This window comes from Eulemur rufifrons, chromosome 2 (genome assembly GCF_041146395.1).
Source record: "Eulemur rufifrons isolate Redbay chromosome 2, OSU_ERuf_1, whole genome shotgun sequence".
Classification (NCBI taxonomy): Eukaryota; Metazoa; Chordata; class Mammalia; order Primates; family Lemuridae; genus Eulemur; species Eulemur rufifrons.
The window spans coordinates 36,753,129-36,772,413 of record NC_090984.1 but is presented as its reverse complement, the minus strand read 5'-3'; the positions used below and the strand labels follow the sequence as shown (position 1 = coordinate 36,772,413).

The 19,285-nt window shown below is 40.5% G+C and overlaps 1 protein-coding gene across 2 annotated transcripts in view; it reads left to right on the top strand.

Moving 5' to 3' along the window:
- Positions 1–19,285, top strand: part of MYZAP (myocardial zonula adherens protein) — an 85,690-nt gene that overhangs the window by 51,991 nt on the left and 14,414 nt on the right. Inside the window, exon 11 of one of the 2 annotated variants that reach the window (XM_069459441.1) lies at positions 12,719–12,802. The exons of the other annotated variant lie outside the window; for it this stretch is intronic. Coding sequence (XP_069315542.1) covers positions 12,719–12,802 — 84 coding nt within the window. The remainder of the gene's footprint in view (positions 1–12,718; positions 12,803–19,285) is intronic. 2 annotated transcript variants of the gene reach the window in all.

The window sequence follows — 19,285 nt, the reverse complement described above, 5'->3', positions numbered from 1 at the left end:
AAGAAAAGTTTTGTTTGTTTTTATCACCATGGGCATTTTGCCTGAATAAACAGTTCAGCCAACTTCAGGAAAAGTAGTATGTCTGATGAAAGTAGAAATTTATTTGGCTGAAATATATTGAAATGAACTATATACTTCATGTGTGCTTTATTTTTATAGAGGTCTGCCCCGAGACAGCCACAGGTGCTGGTATTTCGTCAGAACGTAACAGTATTGCTGAGAACCAGCAGTAGCAGCAGCCGTAGGAACAGGTGGATTAGCCTATGTAAGCTAGTGGACTGCGCCAACAGAGTGAGTTCATTCCAAGGCCCAGGCGCCTCACATGTTGGCTAGTTCAACACTCCTGAGTCTTCTCCATAGCAAAGCGAGTATGTAGATGCTTTCTTGTCAATATTTGCCTTTGATCTTTCATTTAGATGCTTCTTCCCAGCTTAAGAAGTAGGGAGTGGATGGGAAAGGAAGCAGATGAAATAATTTTCCGCATTAGCCAATAACTGTTAATGTCCTTAACCTGCGCATGGTGCTGGGTTTAAACGCAGATCCCCAGATACTCTGCTGGGTAGTGAGAGTTCTGCCAGGGAGGTGGAGTCGGATTTGAGAATCACTATCTAGATGTTGCCCTGGCATAGTTACCTATTTTGTTTCTAGGAATACCTGACTGCTCTAGTGTTTCTCTAAGTCTTTGGTGGGAAAGTCACTGTCATATGTTCTAGTGGCATAGATTCATTACCCAGCTTCAAAAAATGAAATAATATGAATTAAAAGAATGCAATGACCTTTAGAGAGTGTGGATCACCCATGTGAGTCTCTCTCAGGGTGGTATGCTCTCCCCTGCTCTTGGAGTTTCTTTTCTTTTGGGGGCTATGGACAGTACCTGCAGGCCAGGTAGGTCTTAATAATATTTTGTGCAGTAGATAGTGAGTGAGGTGCCTAGAGTGTCTGCATGAACCTGAGCATGTCTCCTAAATATGATGCCCTGGGTGTTTCCTGTACTTCCCCCTGGATCCTGGGCTGCCCGGAAATCTCCTTAGATCTGGGTCCTTGCTTCACAGCACCTATCTCAGCCTGCTCTTCTCTGCCTTCGCTGGTGTCCCTTGATTCACCTCTTTCCTGCCTAGACTGTGGTATGGTGTGAACTTACTGCCTGTCAAACCTGAATTATGTGCTCAAATCTTACCTCATCGCCCCATCCCCCTCCTCCCCTCATCCTGGATCCTTCGCCCTGAACTCAAGGCTACGACTCTGCCTCATGGCCACTTGTGCCCCCACCCAAATGGGGTGCTCCTCAGAAGGTTGAGAATTGATTTCTAGCAGATGAAAATGTTATGATTTCAAATTCTAGTGCTAACATGGGATTATTCACTTCTTTGTTTTAAAATCTTAGATACTTTATCTAAAATGTGCAGATTTTAGAAGGTGTCAGAAAGAACATGATTGGGTCAGCCTTTTTCCCCTCTATTTGTTATAGAAAGAACTACTGTAGGTTCATTTTGTGGCAGGTATTGATTAAAGCATTCATGATATAAATTGTCTTTTCAAACAAGAAGTTCTTTTCTTTGGAAATGTCATTGAACCCACATTCTCTTGAACTGAAATTGTTCTAATTGGCTTTGAACTATTTCCCAGAGACCTGGGTGCCAGTTTGCCCATAGAAAGTATGTAAGTATGTGAGGCTGCGTAGTTCATGTTCCAAGTCACTACCAGTTACTGAGTGCTTCTCTTCTTTCAAGGCCATGCGTAGGGATCTCACATTCCCACATTAACCCTCTGTGGGAGGTATTATTTGTCCAATTTTTTTAAGCACAAGAAACTGAGGCTTAAAGTCTTAAAAAATAAGTATCTGGCAGTCTCTCAGAAAATAATGGTGGTACTGGGCTCCACACTCAGATCTTTGAGTCTAAAGCCAGCCTTTTTTCTTTTCTTCTTCTTTTTAATTAGACAAAAATTTGAATTATAGAAAATTATAGAGAATGATGAAAACAAAAACCCCTGTACCCTCCTGTAGAATTAGAAAACAGTAACATTTTGGCATATTTGTTTCTGGTTTTTTATTTTTAATAAAAGATACCATTATAGATATATAAGAGGTTCTCTTTTTCCTCCTCCCCAATTCTGTTCGTCTTCCTTCGTCTGCCTGCCTTCCTTCTTCAGAGGCAATTTGGTCTCCATGTTTCGATGCTTTTATTACATATATGTATCTATTATGTGCTTAAAAATTTACTTAGATTTTAATTTATAATATAGAAAATAAATCTTATTGTACATATTTTGCAACTTACTCTTTTTCCCAGTTTTGTTTTTGATGTTTTGTTTTGTTGTTATTGTACATAGATCTAAATTATTTATTTCAATGGCTGTCTAATATTCTTTTATATAAATGTATTATAATTTACTTATCCTATTGATAGACATTTTTATTCTTGTACAAACAATGTCAAACATGTCCTAGGAAATATACTTAGAGGAGGAATTGCTGGGTGTGGGGTTGGCACAGTGTCATCTTTCCTGGGTGCAGCTGAGTTGTTCTCCAGAGTGGCCATACGTTTCCACGAATCACATATGAGGGGACAGGTTTTTCCAAATGCTCACCACCACTTGGCACTGTGCGGACTCTACTTTTGGCCAGTTATGAAATAGCATCTCGTCTTAATTTTAATTTGCGTCATCCTGATTACTACTCATTACGAATTGTGAGGCTGAGAAACTTTTCATAGGCTTATTGACCAAAGGTTTCCTCCTTTATGAATTGGTTGTTCATATCTTCTGTTCATTTTTATATGAGGTTGCTTATGTTTTTTTTCCTGCTGATTTGTAGGAACTCTACATAGTACCAGTATTAATCATTTATCAAAAAATATTTAGATGCCATTATCTTCTCCTAGTCAATGGTTTTTGTTTGTGGTGTCTTTTATAATATATAAGTTTTTAATGTTGGTAGAGTTAAAGTTAATCTTTTTGGCTGTGTTGTGTCTTGTCATAAAGATATTTTCTATAATAGTTTTGAAGTTGTTTTTCATCTTTAGGTCTTTAATTACAGCCCTCACATCCATCCCCTCCAGCCCCTTCCTTAGTCTGTCTTTGTCCATGGCATTGATCCCCTTCTAGTAAACCGTACGCTTGTCTGCGCTGCTTATTTATTTTGTCTGCTGTCTGTTTCCCTCGCTAGAATGTAAGCTCCGGGAGAGCAGGGACTCCTGTCTGCTCTGTTCATGTCTGTATCCCTGACACCTGGGACAGTCACTGGCATATGGTTGGTGCTCAATAAATATCTGTTGGACAAATAAAGAATAATCTATGTGGAATTTATTTTTTGTGTATGTGATATAAATAGGACTCTTTTTTTTTGTTCTTGGCTCACAGAACGTCTGTTTCTCTAACAGCATTGCCTTACTGATCTTTTTCATGTCACCTTTGTCAAGCTGGAGTTGTCTCCCCTGTGCCATTGTCTTTGAATATTCCTTGTATCCTGCCCCTCTGCTGAGGACTGCAGGAAACCCAGTCCTTGGGCTTGGGCGTGGGAGTGGGGATGAGGAGGAGAAGCCAGGAGCAGCTCATGGGGAGCTCTGCTCTGATGGGACAGTCAGGAAACATTTACGAACCGAGTGCAAAAATGGGTGTGAGTTTCTGCTCTTAAAGAACTTTCTGGCTGATGTTTAAACTCCTTAGGATTTGAGGCGAATGTGCTAAGTGCTGGGAATGCAGAAGCTGGAGAACACAGCGGTTAAGTTCATAGGCTTTGAGTAAATTACATAACCTGGTTTTGTTTCCTGCCTCTGCTTCTGACAAGGCTTTGTATCTTGAGCAAATTACTATGCAAGATTCAGTCTCCTTATTGATAATATGGGAATGATCGTTACAGTATCTCCTCCAGTGACGGTTGTGAGGATTGACTGACATGATGCATGTTCAGTGTTTAACACGGTGCCTGTGAACATAAACTCATTCTGGTGTGGGTGGAGAGTCTTTAGGGAGGAGGTGGTGTTTGACCAGGTCTTGCAGGATGGGTTGGATATTTCTAGGCAGGGATTGAATGGGTGGACATGTCAGACAATACAGAATAAATAAAAGCGAAATCATGGAGTCCAGAAAGTGTAGGGTGAGTTCAGGGCGCATTAATCTAGTTTGACTGGATTGCAGGAGGGAGTGAGAAACGAAGTGGCTGAAAATGTGGGCTGAGACCAGTTGTATCAGCACCAAGCCAAGAAAAGTATCCTCTATTATTCTGCTCATAATTCCTCCATGGCTCCCCATTGCCTGATTGGATCTGAGCCTCAGAGTGGTGCCTCTGGCAGGGGGTGCTGGGCAGAGGGGAAGGGGAGGTGCAGGGAGGGCGGCTAGAAGGCTCCCAGGAGAGCCCTGGCTAGTGCTAGAGCAGGGTTTGTATTCCAGGCACTTGAACTTTAGGAACAGTTTTTAAAGTACTAGTTTTTAAGCATCAGCTTTGTGCCAGGTGTGGAGCCAGGTGCTTCCATATATATTTATGACATTATTCCAAAACAATTCTCTCCCTGGGTATTCCTGTTTAGGATATGGTGAGTTGTCTCTGAAACTGCATCCTTTGCGAGGAAAGCATGGGAATAAATAAGCAGCTCTCCCCCCTCTCCATTCCACCTGATCCTCTAAAGCCAGACGAGGAAAATAGAACAGCCTAAAGAACGAGGGCCCCAGCAGATCCTTAGCGAAAGAAGTATCGCATGTCCACGTTCTTCCCAGCCCTGCCTAGCTTCTGGGGCAGCATCGCAGCGATAGGTGGTCATCACAGGGAGGCTGGAAGCAGGCAAACCTCTGAACAGCAGTACGGTGTGAGTGAAAGAAAGAGCCTGGGCCTTGGCCTCAGACACTGACTTGGGTTTCAATCTCGGCCCCACCAGCATCTGGGTAATTGTTGACTGAATGATGGAAGTCCTGGAACCTCAGTTTCCTCGTCAAGTGGGGGTAACCACTTAGGGCATCATGAGCTAACCCAGCAAAGTTCCCGGTACCCTCTACACCCCCTTCTTCCTTCTCAGTGAATGCACTCAGGCTGGGAAGCCAATTTAACCATCCTCCCTGACATTTATATAGCCAAGCCATTTGGGGCCACCCAGGAGAATCAGAGCGCTGTTCCCCTCCTTAAAGAGAAGTTGGGTCATCTTTAATATAAGATAGAAATCCAACCAAATTAGATTATTTTACCTCAGAAGCCAGTTTCAACTGATCTTTTTGAATGGTGTAGTTCTATTATTCTATATTACATATTACTTCAAACTTAATAGAAAAAATTGATTAAAATATGTGCCGTGTTCATATCTAGCCTGGCTGAATGCCACAAGACACATTAATTGAAAATGAATTTCCACAAACCCAATCAAGCATCATGAAGATGAAAAATGTAGCTTTTTCCCCTCCATTCCCTCATTGATTTTTCATTTTCCCCACTCCGAGCTTCATTTAGCAATTTTTCAGTTTCGTTTTGTTGCGGCCTTAGTTCATTCCCTTCACTTCCCCCCAAATGAGATAATGTTCCATTTTCCTCCTGCTTATTAAACTGTCCTCTCGTGCTGCATTAGTGCACGGCAGATTCTGATCTTGTCATATTTCTCCAGGCATTATTATTTTTTGTTAAAAAGAGGCTAAGCTTTATTCTTTTTAATCTTGCATTTGGTGGTGGCTTTTATCAAGGAGAATGCACTTTAAAAATATAATAACTATGAAATTACAGTGTTACAAGACATCCAAAATAGAATTAAGGGAAGCTGTAGCAAAAATAATAAAAAAAAACCTTTTCAGAGGAAGAGTATAAAATATCAATTATTCTCATTTTTCACAGTGGGGTATATGGGAGGATCAAACATAATTCCTCTCTTGCTGGGGGAAATGGAAACCGCAGTTGGCCGGATCACAGGGGGTTGAAGCAAAGGGAGAGGGCGGCTGAAGCCTGCGTGAGCTCGAGAAGGTTCTTGGCAGTCCTGTTCCATCCCTGCCCCAGTCTTTGCGCCAATTCACGGGATTTCTAGGGGTTTTGAAAACAAGAATAAGGATCTTCAAGCGACTCCGGTTGTCGTGTGGCACTCCCAGTGTATGACAAAGCTGATTTGCACCTTTCACGTGCTCTGTTCTGCTGTGTTTCCCATTCTTTGGTGTGTGAGGCATTTTTCATGTCTATTACCATTTGCCGACTAGTGAAAGAAAACACCCAAAGCACAATTTTTTAACAACCCATGGCCAGTGCTGTCTAGTATTTAAAACTTAGTTCCTGCTGTATTTCTTCATTAATTTCTCTTCACAGTCCCTGAGTTCAAGATTGAGTTATAGTTCACGAGTCTTGCACGACTGGGTACTCTTCACATAATTCCAACTGTAGAGCTGTGTCATTTTCTGACATCTGATGTGAAATGGCCTGTGTCCTATATGTTACTAATGGGAAAAAATTCCCTTTTTGTGAGAGCTGAGAAAACTCACAACTTCCAGGGTGGCACTGAGTTCATAACAGGACCTTACTAAGTTTTTGTACAGTTTCATTTTGGTCTGGTGGACATACCAGCTCTTTTTGGAACAAATTGGAAGGCATCCTTTTTACCAATGCAGTCTGTTTCCAAAGCAGGTCATAAAATGTGGATTGATAAAGGTGATTTCCCCTCTCAAGATAAATGATGTTTTATATAAGATCACTGACACACTGAACATTTGTTCCCGGTGAGTCTGGGGTCTAGTGCAAGGGAAGGACATAAACAAAGGGTGGAATAACAGTGATGTTTCCTGCTGGGGTTTTGTTCAAAGGGCAGAGGTATCGCAGAGGAGGGAGACACAACAGTGGAAGGATCTCCTGGGCCACACTAGGGAGTTTGAACCTTAGAAGCTTGGGAGCATTTTTAAGTAGGACAGTGAGACACTCAGCATTTCTGGAGCCTGGACCTAGATTTCTGTATTTCGTAAAAGTTCCCTCCAAATGATTCCAGTGTATGGCTATGGTTAAGGACGACTGCTTAACTGAAACATGCAGGGAACTCTACTGTGGCTGATATGGAAAACAAGCCATTATCAGTTTGAAGAAGCTAGAACTTTTATTCCTCCCCCCATCCTTGAATATCAAACCTGCCTGTAGTCTTAGAGACTAACAGTCTGCATGATTGATCAGGCTGAAAGGTACATACTCAGTTTGAGTCACAAAGAAACATGCTAATCAAGACAAACTTTAGAAGAAATTAACATCAGTTAAAAGGTTCCAGACTTTACCAAGATGTGCCTTTTCCCTCGTTCTCTAAGGGGGTCTACTATTTGGTATTTAAGCTTAGCTGTTGCAAGAAGATTATGTTCTCGTATAAATCATACAGGGGGGTGAGGTGTGAAAATGAGTGCTTCTAATTTCTCAGTTCCTAATGCCCTGATTTGAGCCCTGTAACTTGGGCCATTTACCACCACCTGGTGACAGCTAGCCCTAAATGCAGCTTTGTGAAGGATAAATAAACCTTGTGAAGGTTAAATTTACACACTTAAATGCATCAGGAAGTAAGAGTAAAGGTGCCTAATAGATTTTACTTGCACATCAGCTGCAGCATACCCTGAATTTTGGAGTGGCCCCCAATTTGGGGGGTGGTTTGGGGACACATGGTTAGCAAGGCCATCCTTGCCTCCAAGAGTCTGTTCCACACAGTTTTCTCCCTGAAGTCTAAGGGACGGACAAATGGATTTGTTGATTCATTCATTCATTGTCTAAGAATATAAAGATGGCCAAGGTCTCTACTCTCTGTCTAGGGAAGGAGAAATACCAGTCATCACATAACAGTAGCTAACTTTTGAGTGCTTATCGTGTGCTAGGTGCTACAAGAGACAATATTTCAAAGCTCTTTGAAATTGGTAGTCAGAAATCATACCATTTTCTATGTAGGTGTGTGATTTAGAGATTGTGAAAAAAGAACCAAGGACTTGGAGTCAGGTATTACTAGAAGGCTATGAAACCCAGAAGCAACTGAGTCTGCTTATTTTAGAAGGATGCCTCCCTTGGGGAAAGGCATGCCATGTGCTCCAGGGCAGACCCCAGGGGAGACTAAGTTGTGATGCGAGGTTGGCACCCTCGGAGGGCATGCAGGGCCAGCCTCAGCATCCTTTTTTCTCTAATCTGAACAAGTCAACCCTGGGCACAGGATATATCGGACAGGATGCTTCTGTGAGGAGTGCTCAAGGATGAAAGCAAACGTGCGTGAACAGCATTCGGTTAGCACAGTAGCACACTCGCTTCTTGGAGCATCATTTGCTGAAAATCACACACCTTGTTGGAAGTGTCAGCATCTCCAAACCCTTCTCCTGGCCAGCTCCTGCGCCCCAGACCCGGTGCCTCTTCAGCCTAACATCGGCCCTCTGCTCTCTCCCAGGAACTTCCAGGGGTCTCCTCCCTACAGGGCTTTCTCTAGATAATGTCTTTGCCTTTTAAACTGAAATCTAAGGGCCGATGATCAGCAGAAGAGTCTTGCTGTCTCCCTAGTCTTGCTGTCTCCCTAGAGCTGTTCATTAGGGTATCATTCTTAAACCACATCTCTTGCTTTCCTTGACTTACAAACCACGCTGATTTCTTCAGAGATAGTGAAATGGCTTTTTGTTATTTGATTAAATATTATCCCTGAGCTTCTTGGAACCTTTTAGTTAGTTTCAGTACCCATTGTGCTTATCATTTAAATATTTTAAAAGTCAGATTTAAAAAATCTTAATACTATAGAAAGGAATGAAAAAGGAACACTATGGGGATGATTTTTGAAAATTATTCCCACAGCAATTGAAGGAAATTTACACAAAACAAACTTTTTTTTTTTTTGCCGTTGTCCCTACTGCAACCCCAGAAGTGTTTCATTTATCTAAGTTCTCTTCCAGCTTTTACTTTCATTGTTATAAACTTTTGTTTTTCTGTCCCTCGAGGCTTTTCGTAAACACTTTTCCATTTTGCAATGTATTTGTTTTTAGTGTTTGTGTAATGTACTCCATCAAATTGATATTTCATAATTTATTACCCGTTCCTTTAGTGCTAGACATTAAGGTTATTTCCATTTTTCTCTCTTATTATAAATAATGGGAGCAAGACTATCTTTATATATATATATAGCTTTTTTCCTATGTTTGAATTATATCCTTAGGATAAATTCCCAGGAGTGGGATTAGTGGGTCAAAGGGTATGAACAGCTTTATGGCTCTTAATATTTATTGCCAAATTGCCGGCAGGGTCGTTCTAATTTACAATGCCACCTGCAACACGGAGAGTAGCTGCCCCCTCAGCCCTGCCAACGCCCGTTGCTTCAGTCAATAGTTTTAGGCAAATTTAATAGGTATTCAAGGGTAACTCATTACTGTTTTTAATTGGTCATTTCTTTAATTTTTATCGACATTGGACATTTTTTCTTAAGTGCGTTTCTATTCTATGTTGTATGGTTTGCTTTTCATGCCAGAAGATTATATTTTTTGACACCACGTGGAATTTAAAGTATTTTATACTGAAAATGCCAAATGCATGCAGAACAGAGAGAATAATTGATGGAGCCCCCTACATTACCCAGGTTCAACAAATAGCAAGTTTTGGCCACATTTGCTTTATCTACCCCTTCCTTTCCTCTTTTTTCCCCTCTTTGTGCAGTATTTTAAAGCAAATCCCAGGCATTCTGCATATATTTTCTATATACGTCACTATGCATCTCTATAAACATATGGACTTTTTCAAACAAAATTAATGATAATTCCTTGGAATCATTTAATACCAGTCTGCAATGAAATTTTTCAAAGTGCCTTTTTCCTGATGCTTTGTTCCAATCTGCATACATTATGTTTACATTTAGTTATGTTCCTAAAAGTCTCTTAATCTAGAGCATGCTGCCCATTCCTTCCCCCCACCCCCCACTTTTACCCCTACCCAGTGACTCAGTAGGAGCTGAGTCAGTTGTCCTATAAAAATTCCCACATTCTGAATTTGATGTTCTGTATTCTTATTAATATTAGCTCTAGAAGCTTGATTAGGTGAAGTTTCAACTTTTGGGTGGGGGCAGGATTATTTCAGGTATGATGCTGTGTGCTTTATTTTGTATCACTTCTGGGGCATATAATGTCTGATTGTTCCACTTTGGGTGATGCCAAGGCTGATAATGGCTTCAGGTGGTGACAACCCAAAACACGATTGTCATCATTTCTTACCATCACTGTTAAATCTACTGATGATGGTTGCTTGAAGCAGTTATTTCAGAGAGATTGCAAAATTGTTATTTTCTAATTTTATCATTCCTTCCTCATTTATTAACTGGAATTTTTCTGTAAAATAAAACTTTTCCTCATAAACTAAGGCTTTTAGAATCTCAAAATGCAGTTTGAACAAGTAAGGCAAGATAAATGCCTTGTTTTTTCCTATAAATTGCTAAGTTTCCAAGTAAGGCGTTGGTCCTTGTTGCTTTTTTTTTTTTTTTTTTTCCTTTTCAGACAGGGCTGCATTACAGCTCACTGTTGCCTGGGCTGCATTCTGTTGCCTGGGCTGCATTACAGCTCACTGCAACCTCAAACTCCTGGGCTCGAGCGATCCTTCTACCTCAGCCTCCTGAGTAGCTGGGACTACAGGCGTGCGTCCCATGCCTGACTGATTTTTCTATTTTTTGTAGAGATGGGGTCTTGCTCTTGGTCAGGCTGGTCTCCTGCTCCTGAGCTCAAGCAATCCTCCTGCCTCAGCTTCCCAGAGTGCTAGGATTACAGGCGTGAGCCACCACGCCCAGCCCTTTGTCACTTCTGATGGCATTCAGTGGAATTATAAAATACTCATGTTCTTTAATATTTATATATTCCGTGTGTTTTACTCAATTACATCCTTTATTCTTCCTGATGTTTAAATTGTCCATCCTTGGCCCAAAGGGAAACCCTTCCTATCCTTGTTTTCAGGCATGACAAGGTATCTCAGGTTCATCTAGTTTATTTTTTGCCTTCCAAAATGGGCCATTCCTTCAAGATGTCCTGTGTTTTTCTAGTGAGGAATGGTATTTAGGGACCACAATCTGGATATATTATGTTCTTATTGTTTCTAAGTTTTCTCTGCAGATAGAGTAGGAATGCATATTTTGCAAAAGAAAAGAGTTAATTCTGATACTGTCATTTCAAATTTAACAAAACTCTTTTTACTTCTTTTGATTTGTGTTTCTTTCTCTTACAATAAAAACCTTGGTTCCAAACATGATTATACTACAATATAGACCAAATAGTTTTAAAATAACAATAGCAATATTACTACTGACAGTTTTGCTAGTATTTGGTTGCAGCTGTTTTTATCCTTAGAATATATTTCATTAAAAATATATAGTCAAAATACCTTGTTCTAACAACACTTGATTTGTACTTTCCACCAATTTGATATGGTTAAGTTCCTTCATTTCAGTTTGTTTTCAAATTTTAGGGTTCACTTTTTTTCTTTTTGGTTTAATATTATTTTTTGAATCTATAAAATTGCTTTCAAAGTTAAATCCACATAGCAAGTTATCATCAGAAGTCTTTCTTCCATCTGTCTCCTCCACCTAAGTTCCTCCCTCTCCCTATTGGTAACCATTTCTTAATAATTCGGGTTTATCTTTGTAGTGTTTCTTTTTGCAAATATATATGCATTCATATGTCACCACCTGTTTTTACACCAAAGCTAGCATGCCATATGTAACTTATAATATGCTGTCAGTGTTTTAGAGACCTTCTGCATTTTTTTTTTTTGAAGGTTACACCAACCTCCCTTCTTAGGATGTACCATGGCTTATTTAACTAGCCAATTACTGATGGAGTTCTATTTTGTTTTGTATTTTCTAAAAAACCAAAAATCTTGTGTGCAAGTCATTTCCTATTTTCACCAGTGTATCTTTGGGATCTATTCCTAGAAATGGGGTTGCTGAATTGAAGGGTAAATGAGTGTGTACTTTTCTAGATGTTGCTAGGGATTTCCTAGATCTTGCTTGGGATTTTTTTAAATGATTTTGTAAATGCTAAAATTCAGTATGCAAGATTGTTGGAAAGTGAGTGCAGTATTTATTGAACCTATGTACTGTTTCCCCCCTATTGTCCAAGACATGGCCTGATACAGAGTACGCTGGTTCCTGCTTTTAGGGAACTTACGGTTTGTCTAGGGAGACATGATATATGAATAAAAAACAGAGTAGTCCAAGATAGAATATATTATAAGAACAAAGATAAAAGCCCAGCTCAAGCCTGTTTAGGAAGACTTTCCTGCTTACTCCAGGCTACACAGAGTCCTTAATCCTCCAAATTTCGTTAACACTTTTAATGACACTTTTAGTGATCCTTTTCCCAAACCAAAATTTTTAACACTTGGTTGAACAAATATGAATGTTTTAACAGGAATGACAGAGCTGAATGTTTGAAATGCGGGCTGCCTCGTAAATTCAAGCTGAAGGATTATTTTTTTGTAGAGTTGAATCTGCATGTTCCAAAGGGTATTCTCTGGAGGGTCTGTGGGATGTTTTTAAGGGCTCCACAGCAAAATCAGCGTGGAAATGTTGGGTTAATGAAACCTAATGAGCCATGACTCTAAAATCATGTCTGACATCTTACCTGCTCGCATAATCTCCTGTTCATGAAGCATCTCATGTTAATACTGTTAGGGGAAATAACAGTATTAACAGGTTCTGTTTAAATGAAAACCAAAAGCATCTCTTCCAGTTGAGGAATGTGTACTTATACAGTTCTATATTTTTGATTAACAATTTTCCATCTGTTTTTTTTCTAGATTGAATCATTAAAGAAAAAGGTGCAACAGAAACAGCTCTTAATATTGCAGCTTCTAGAAAAGATATCTTTCTTAGAAGGAGAGGTAAGAAGCTGGGTTTCTTTAAGTTGGTGTCTTCTCTACCATTCAATTTTATGTTGCTAAGCCTAGCACTGGCACTTAATTAAAAATATGGCTATTTCCTGGCCTTATAAAATTGATCGAAGGTTAACTGCCAGCCCTGCAAATGAGGTTCTGACGGCTGGTGTTCCTTTAGCACCGGACTCTCCTCATTCCAGCTTGCTGCTCACCTCCACGTTTTGACTCTAGTTTTTCTTGTTCAAGCAAGTCTGATAAGCTGTTGATTAATACTAATAATTTCCCACATTTGTGTAGTGCTTTATCATTTGTGAAATATTTCTCACATACATTCCTCACATGATTCTCTCAACAACTTGGAAACAGGCAAGACAAGGATTGTCATCTCTGTGTTAACAAATAGTCATCTCTGCATTAACAAGTGAAAAAACAGAGGCACAAAGAAGACAGGTGGTTTTGCTCAAAGTACCCCAGCTTAGTCCACACCAGAGCCAGGCTGGAAGACAGAAACTCCTAATGCAGTGCTCTTCCACTGGGTGGACATGTTTTAGAGGGGACTTAATTTTACCTGAAACTTTATGATGCTAAGTATTCTTGACTTTCTGGCTTTTTGAAAGTCATTTGGAGATTTTTGTGTAGGTTCCAGAGAAGGAAATTATGGGGTTGGAAGAGCTCTAAGAGGTTAGGTATTAATAGAAGCAGAAGCCAAAATCCATCTGCTCTAAAATCTCCTTATTAAGAGCTTGGCAGTGAGCCTTTTCCTTTTGAGACTCCATGAAAAGCTGGTTTGCCAAGCACCTGTCCTTGTCTGTCTTCCTCAATACAGTCCTTCCCCGGTGAGACAGCCCGGGAGACAATGTCGAAGTAAGGAGGAAGGGAAGAAATGACTTTATCAAGCACCCAGTGTGTGTTGGGCCCTGCTAGTTATTGTTCGTGTGTTCTGTATAACATGGCAGTTAAGCACGGAATCAGACTTACCCAAGCTTAAACCTGCATCTGCTTCTTATTAGCTGGGTGACGCAGGGGAAGTTTCTTATAGTTATAAAATGGGGATCCTAACTGCACGTATGTGTGTGACAATGAAATGAGAATGTGTAGAGGGTGCCTGGCATATCCCACACATGCGATAATTTTTAACTTCTTGTTCCCTCTTTGTTAAAAGGGAAGCCTTCTGGGTTAGATTGTATTTCCCCCATTTTATACCTGGGGAACTGACATTCAGGGATATTAGGGAACCTGCCCAAGGTTAGAGTAGAGATGAAGCCTGAATCCAGAGCCTGAGCTCTTCACCACCATGTTTGTAGGAGTGGCAAGCTGGGTCTCCATGGACCCTGTTTTTGGGACTGTGTACAATATCACAACTGGAAGTCCCTCATGGCCCACAGGAGCCTGGTACCACATTCAAGGCCCCAGAGTCTCAGTCTCTTGAAGCTGAGCATATGGGTGTTTTCCCCATCCCCACTCCTGTCATCTCTTCCATGGCCACTGTGCCCAGAGCCAGCCTTATGAATGAACGTTTCTATTGCTAAGACTTCCATCTGAAATTGCAGCTCCCCATGGGAGGAATCATACCTTTCCCAGGGAGAGTCAGAAAATGAGTGTCCTGGTGGAAGTCCTTGTGTCCAGAGAGAGGGTAGTTCCAGGAGAGAGGACAGAGATGGCGACAGAAGAGGCAGAAGGTCCCCAAGACAGTCCCCTTCACCCCCACTCTGTGCTGCTCAATCAAGCTCTCCTGAGATGATTAAATGTCCAAGGGAATCCTGTGTGTGAAGAGAAGCCTTATAAGTGTTTGTGCTTTTTTTAATGCTTGACTTATCAAGCCCATCTCTCATCTTAGACCCTGAGATGTGGACATGAGTCCAGATAGGAGGTGATCTCAGGAAGCCTCAGTAGGGGAGTGGGGAAATTCGGCAGGGAAGGGAAGAAAACCAGGAGTGGTGCCTTATCAGGGAAGTCACCGCTGTGGGCAGCTGAGGCTCACTGGCACTGGGGACCTCTGGGGGATGCTGTGGAACTGGCCCCAGAGTTGTGATATACTGAAGTCGTCTTTAGCACTGTTAAAAACTTACACATTCTTTATTAATATCTTACCATACTTAGTTGGGTCATGTAGAAATTTTATCTCCTAGGAGATGAGAGATTAAGTTTGAATACTTGGTTTTCCTCTTTGGCTATGTGAGTAGTTCGTCATCTCACATGCTCTGCTGACTGCCGTTCCTTGCTAATTGCTATGACCAGTAGCGCTGATGAATTGCTGCCCTTTTTCCACCTGGTGGTTTTATGACTCCCGATGCCAAGCGGTCCTTCCCTGGGCCCTGAAATCCTGCAGTGACTTATATTTCCCTTGGTTATTCTTTCCAACTTAACACAGAGATTTTATAAACAGACATGTAATTAATACTCTATAAAAGAAACTACATACCCTTATATATTAATGCCTCTTATTTTAAAGAAATCAATAAAAATTTAACATATCTTATTATAGTCACCTTTCTTTTCTATTTAAATTATCTTTTTGTACACTTTATATTAATTTTCCCTTGGAGCGACATTATGAACACAAGGCATTTCTCAGACTTGTCTCCATAATCATAATAATTATTTCCTTCTCTCCCTCTTCTTGTTGGTTTTTTTTTTTTTTTTTGATGCTCAAATTGTCACAACTTAGCCAGGGAAAGTTGGCATACATGAACTTCTTTGCCATGTAACAGGGCTTCTGATGTTCTTGAAGTCACCTTGCTATTTGGCAATAACAAGGTGTTTTAGACCTGTCTTGGTTTTTGTCCTGTTCCAAGATACAGCACTGGCTTGTCTCTGAGGAGCTCACGTTCATTTTAGTGGAGAACTATACTGAAGACCCTGTCTGAGCATGAGAGTTGGTAGCGGACAAAAGTACTACTCCTACTGTTAGGCCAACTTTTTCTTTTTAATTGACAAGTAAAAATTATATATATTTATGTTGTACAACATGATGTTTTGATATATGTATACATTGTGGAATGGCTAAATAATTCAAGCTATTTAACGTATCAGACCAATTATAATAGTGACAGAATTGGGGGGAAATATATGTCTTTTTTAAGATTGTGAGGTCACACTGATGTTTTCCAAATTTATCTAATTATTTTGCTTTATAAGACAGGATCCTGTTGGCCACTGAGAATTTCTATTATGTTGACCACTTGTGACACCAGTAATTTTTATACCAGGACATTCCCTCGTCTACCTTAAACCACAGTGATGCCAATGATGGTGTTTTAGGCAAATTTTTGGTAGATAAATCTGGTAGCTTCCCATCTTATTAGTAAGGAGCTACTGTTGGTTAAGGGCCTGATTGCGGACTCTGGAGCCAGACTGCTTGAGCTCAGATCTCAGCTCTGCCACTTAACAGTTATGTGATCTTGATTAAGTTACCCACCCGTCCTGTGCCTTAGTTTGCTCATATGTAGATGGGAAGCCTGTCTGTCAAATGGCATCCTTTTCATGGAGTTGTTGTGAGGGTTATATTAGTTAATACTTAAGTGATTAGAAAAGTACCCAGCTCATAGTAAATGCCATATGTGATGACTGTTTCTTTAATTACCTGGGTCCCAGGGATTCCTCTCATAGTCATTGATATACAAGGGCTGTCTGGAAAGTATCCAGCCACGTAACTGTTCTCGTTATATTAACAATGGCTGGATACTTTCCGGATGGCCCTCGTATGTTTCAGATTTACAGACATGTCCCATAATGATTCTTTCAGGTTTGTTCATCCCCAGGGTTGGAGACCATCAACAAAACTCGCTGTGTGAGAATTTAATAAACAGAATTTTACACGTTGGTGAACAAGAGCAGGGCTTGGGCAGACCAGGTGCTACTCGAAGGCCATAGGGCCCAGAAGTCCTTTGCCTACAGCCAAGAGTTCGTCCTGGGAGGGCGAGGCTGAATATGAATCTTATTGGCTGGCAACATTCCATCTTCTTTTAGCAGTTGGACCCAATATTTGTAGAATTCATAGGTGTTTGGGATCCATATGAAGTCTTGGAGTTTGAATGTCATAAGCTGAGTATCTTATATGATGTCATTTCTCCTATTAATTGCTCTGGCTCCATGCCCAAGTGGTATTTGGGGATTTATTGATCACATCTGTGTTCCTCTTAGCACAGTGCTGATGGTTTTAAAGAAGCAGCAGTTACTTATCTTAGTTTCAGACTGAAGAGCCTTGGTTCTTACACATGTCCTCATTTAGTCCAATCTTACCTGTTCCCCAGGAACATCTTAGCTCTTCTCCTTGAGCCATGGACTTTAGGACTGCAGGGTGTATCCAGTGGTGTGCTGGAGCTGCTTCATACTGGCTCAGGAAAGCTGAATGTGCACATCACTTCTCAGTTCTGTGTTCAGTGATGTCATGTTGGTTGCTTGAAATTAGCCATGGGAGGAAGGAGTCTTTACACCACAGAAATGGGCATATACCACAAATCAGGGCATTTTCCCCTAGAGATCCTATTGTTAAAAATTTACTAGCACACTACTAATATAACTCTGTAGTTTTTTCTAAGGGTTGTGGGTTTCGATCCTGACACCTCTACACACAAGCTGGAGCTACTCAGGTCAAGTGACCTTTACCCCTCTGAGCCTCAGCTTCAGCATTTGTAAAGTGGGGGTAATCACACCCACTTGAGATGATTTCTTTTAAGAGTAAATAAAATAGTGTATACAAAACACTTAGAATTGTGCTTGGCATAATGTAAAAGACTGAATGTCAATTCTTTTTTGATTACTCAGCATCTTGGAAACTTAGATTCTTATCCACATTCTATTATCTATGCATGACCTTGGGCAAATCGTGCCACCAACAACCTGGGCTCAGTTACGTCATCTTTGAAAAAACGGGAGGGGGAATAACAGAAGGCTTAGACCATCTCTGAGATTGCTTTTATTTTTAATGTTTGAAAACTCTGTTGGTTTTTTTTTCCAAATCATATCAGGACATGGGCAAACAGTAAAGGGAAAAGGCCAGGCCAGGCCCTTGCCCAGGTGGGCTGACAATCTCAAAGTCATGTGGATTACTTTGGACCTTGGATTCATCATTTATACTTGCCTATATTTAAACTCATTAGATTTTGAACTGCCTCTCTTCCCCCAAAACACACATCAGATTCCTAAAAGCTTGCTCTAGCCTGGCTCTGTCAGACAACATTTTCATCAACCAGTTTATAGTCTTCCTGCTAACAAAAATATGCACGTTCTTTTTTTTTCAAACAATTTTTTATTTGTTCACCTTCTGGAGAAGAAATATCCCATGCCCTATTTCCAATATAGAAAATGTTCTTAAAATAAAATTGCAAGCATTTATCTTCATAGGGTCGATAAGGTTTCTGAAACTCTAAACAGATTCCATTACATTTTTCTCTGCTGAAAGTCCTAAACTTACAACTAAATTCAGAATTCAGAGGAAAGGAGTCAAATGTCTTGGTTTTGTCCATCCTGAATTTAATGTGTGCTGTGTGGTGTATAAACCTCTCAGCGTGTCTGTAGTGCGTCCTTGGGACTATTATTAATTTTCCTGTGTAATATTGGGGCGGCAGCGCCAGGCACCAGGGCTCCCCATACGCATTTTATTGAACACACGTTCTTATTTAGTGCATGTGCTACAGCTCCTGGCTGCTCCCTCCCCTGGGCTGGAGGAATTTGGGGGAGGAGGTGACTGCTACACATTTGTGATATTATTTCCAGAAAATGCCCAAAGGTGCCACACCACGTTCTTTCTTTGTGAATGGCACACAAGACTCCCAAGCCGCTGGGTGGTATTTATTACACATGTAAACACAAGGGGGTGGTATTTGAAAGCAGGAAAACCCTGCGATTTGATTCTCAATTCCAGAAGCAATCTTTTATGGTGCACGGTCCAGGCGGCAGTGCGAGGCTGTTCTCTGTCATTCACATTAGTCACATTCTGCAAGACCGAGAAGAGGAGCAGTCAGTCCTTGTTTTATTGTTATCAAGCCCCATTCATCTTATTTTTTGAATATTTCTTAAATCTGTCCCTCCTCTCTAACTCTCATCCCACTGCCCATGTTCAGGCTCTCATCATCTTTTATTTTTTCCTTATCAGCTTTGTTGTATATTAATTTACATAAATAAACTGCATCTGTTTAAAGTGTATACTTCAATGAGTTATGACAGTTTCTATAATAGACCTGTGAAGTCACCACCACAATCAAGACACAGAATATTTCCATGCACCCCTGCAAAAGAGTCTCTGTTCCCCTTTGCAATCCAGACAACTTTTGTTCATCCCAGGCAACTCCTGGTCTTTTCTTTGGGGGGAGGGGTCACTTTTTATCACTATAGATTTGTTTACATTTTATATAAATGAAATCATACAGTCTATGCTCTTTTGTGTGTAGCTTCTTTCACTCAATGTAATGATTGGAGACACATCTAAGTTGTTGAATGCATTCCTTTTTTGTTGCAGAGTAATATTCCATTGTATGGATATACTAC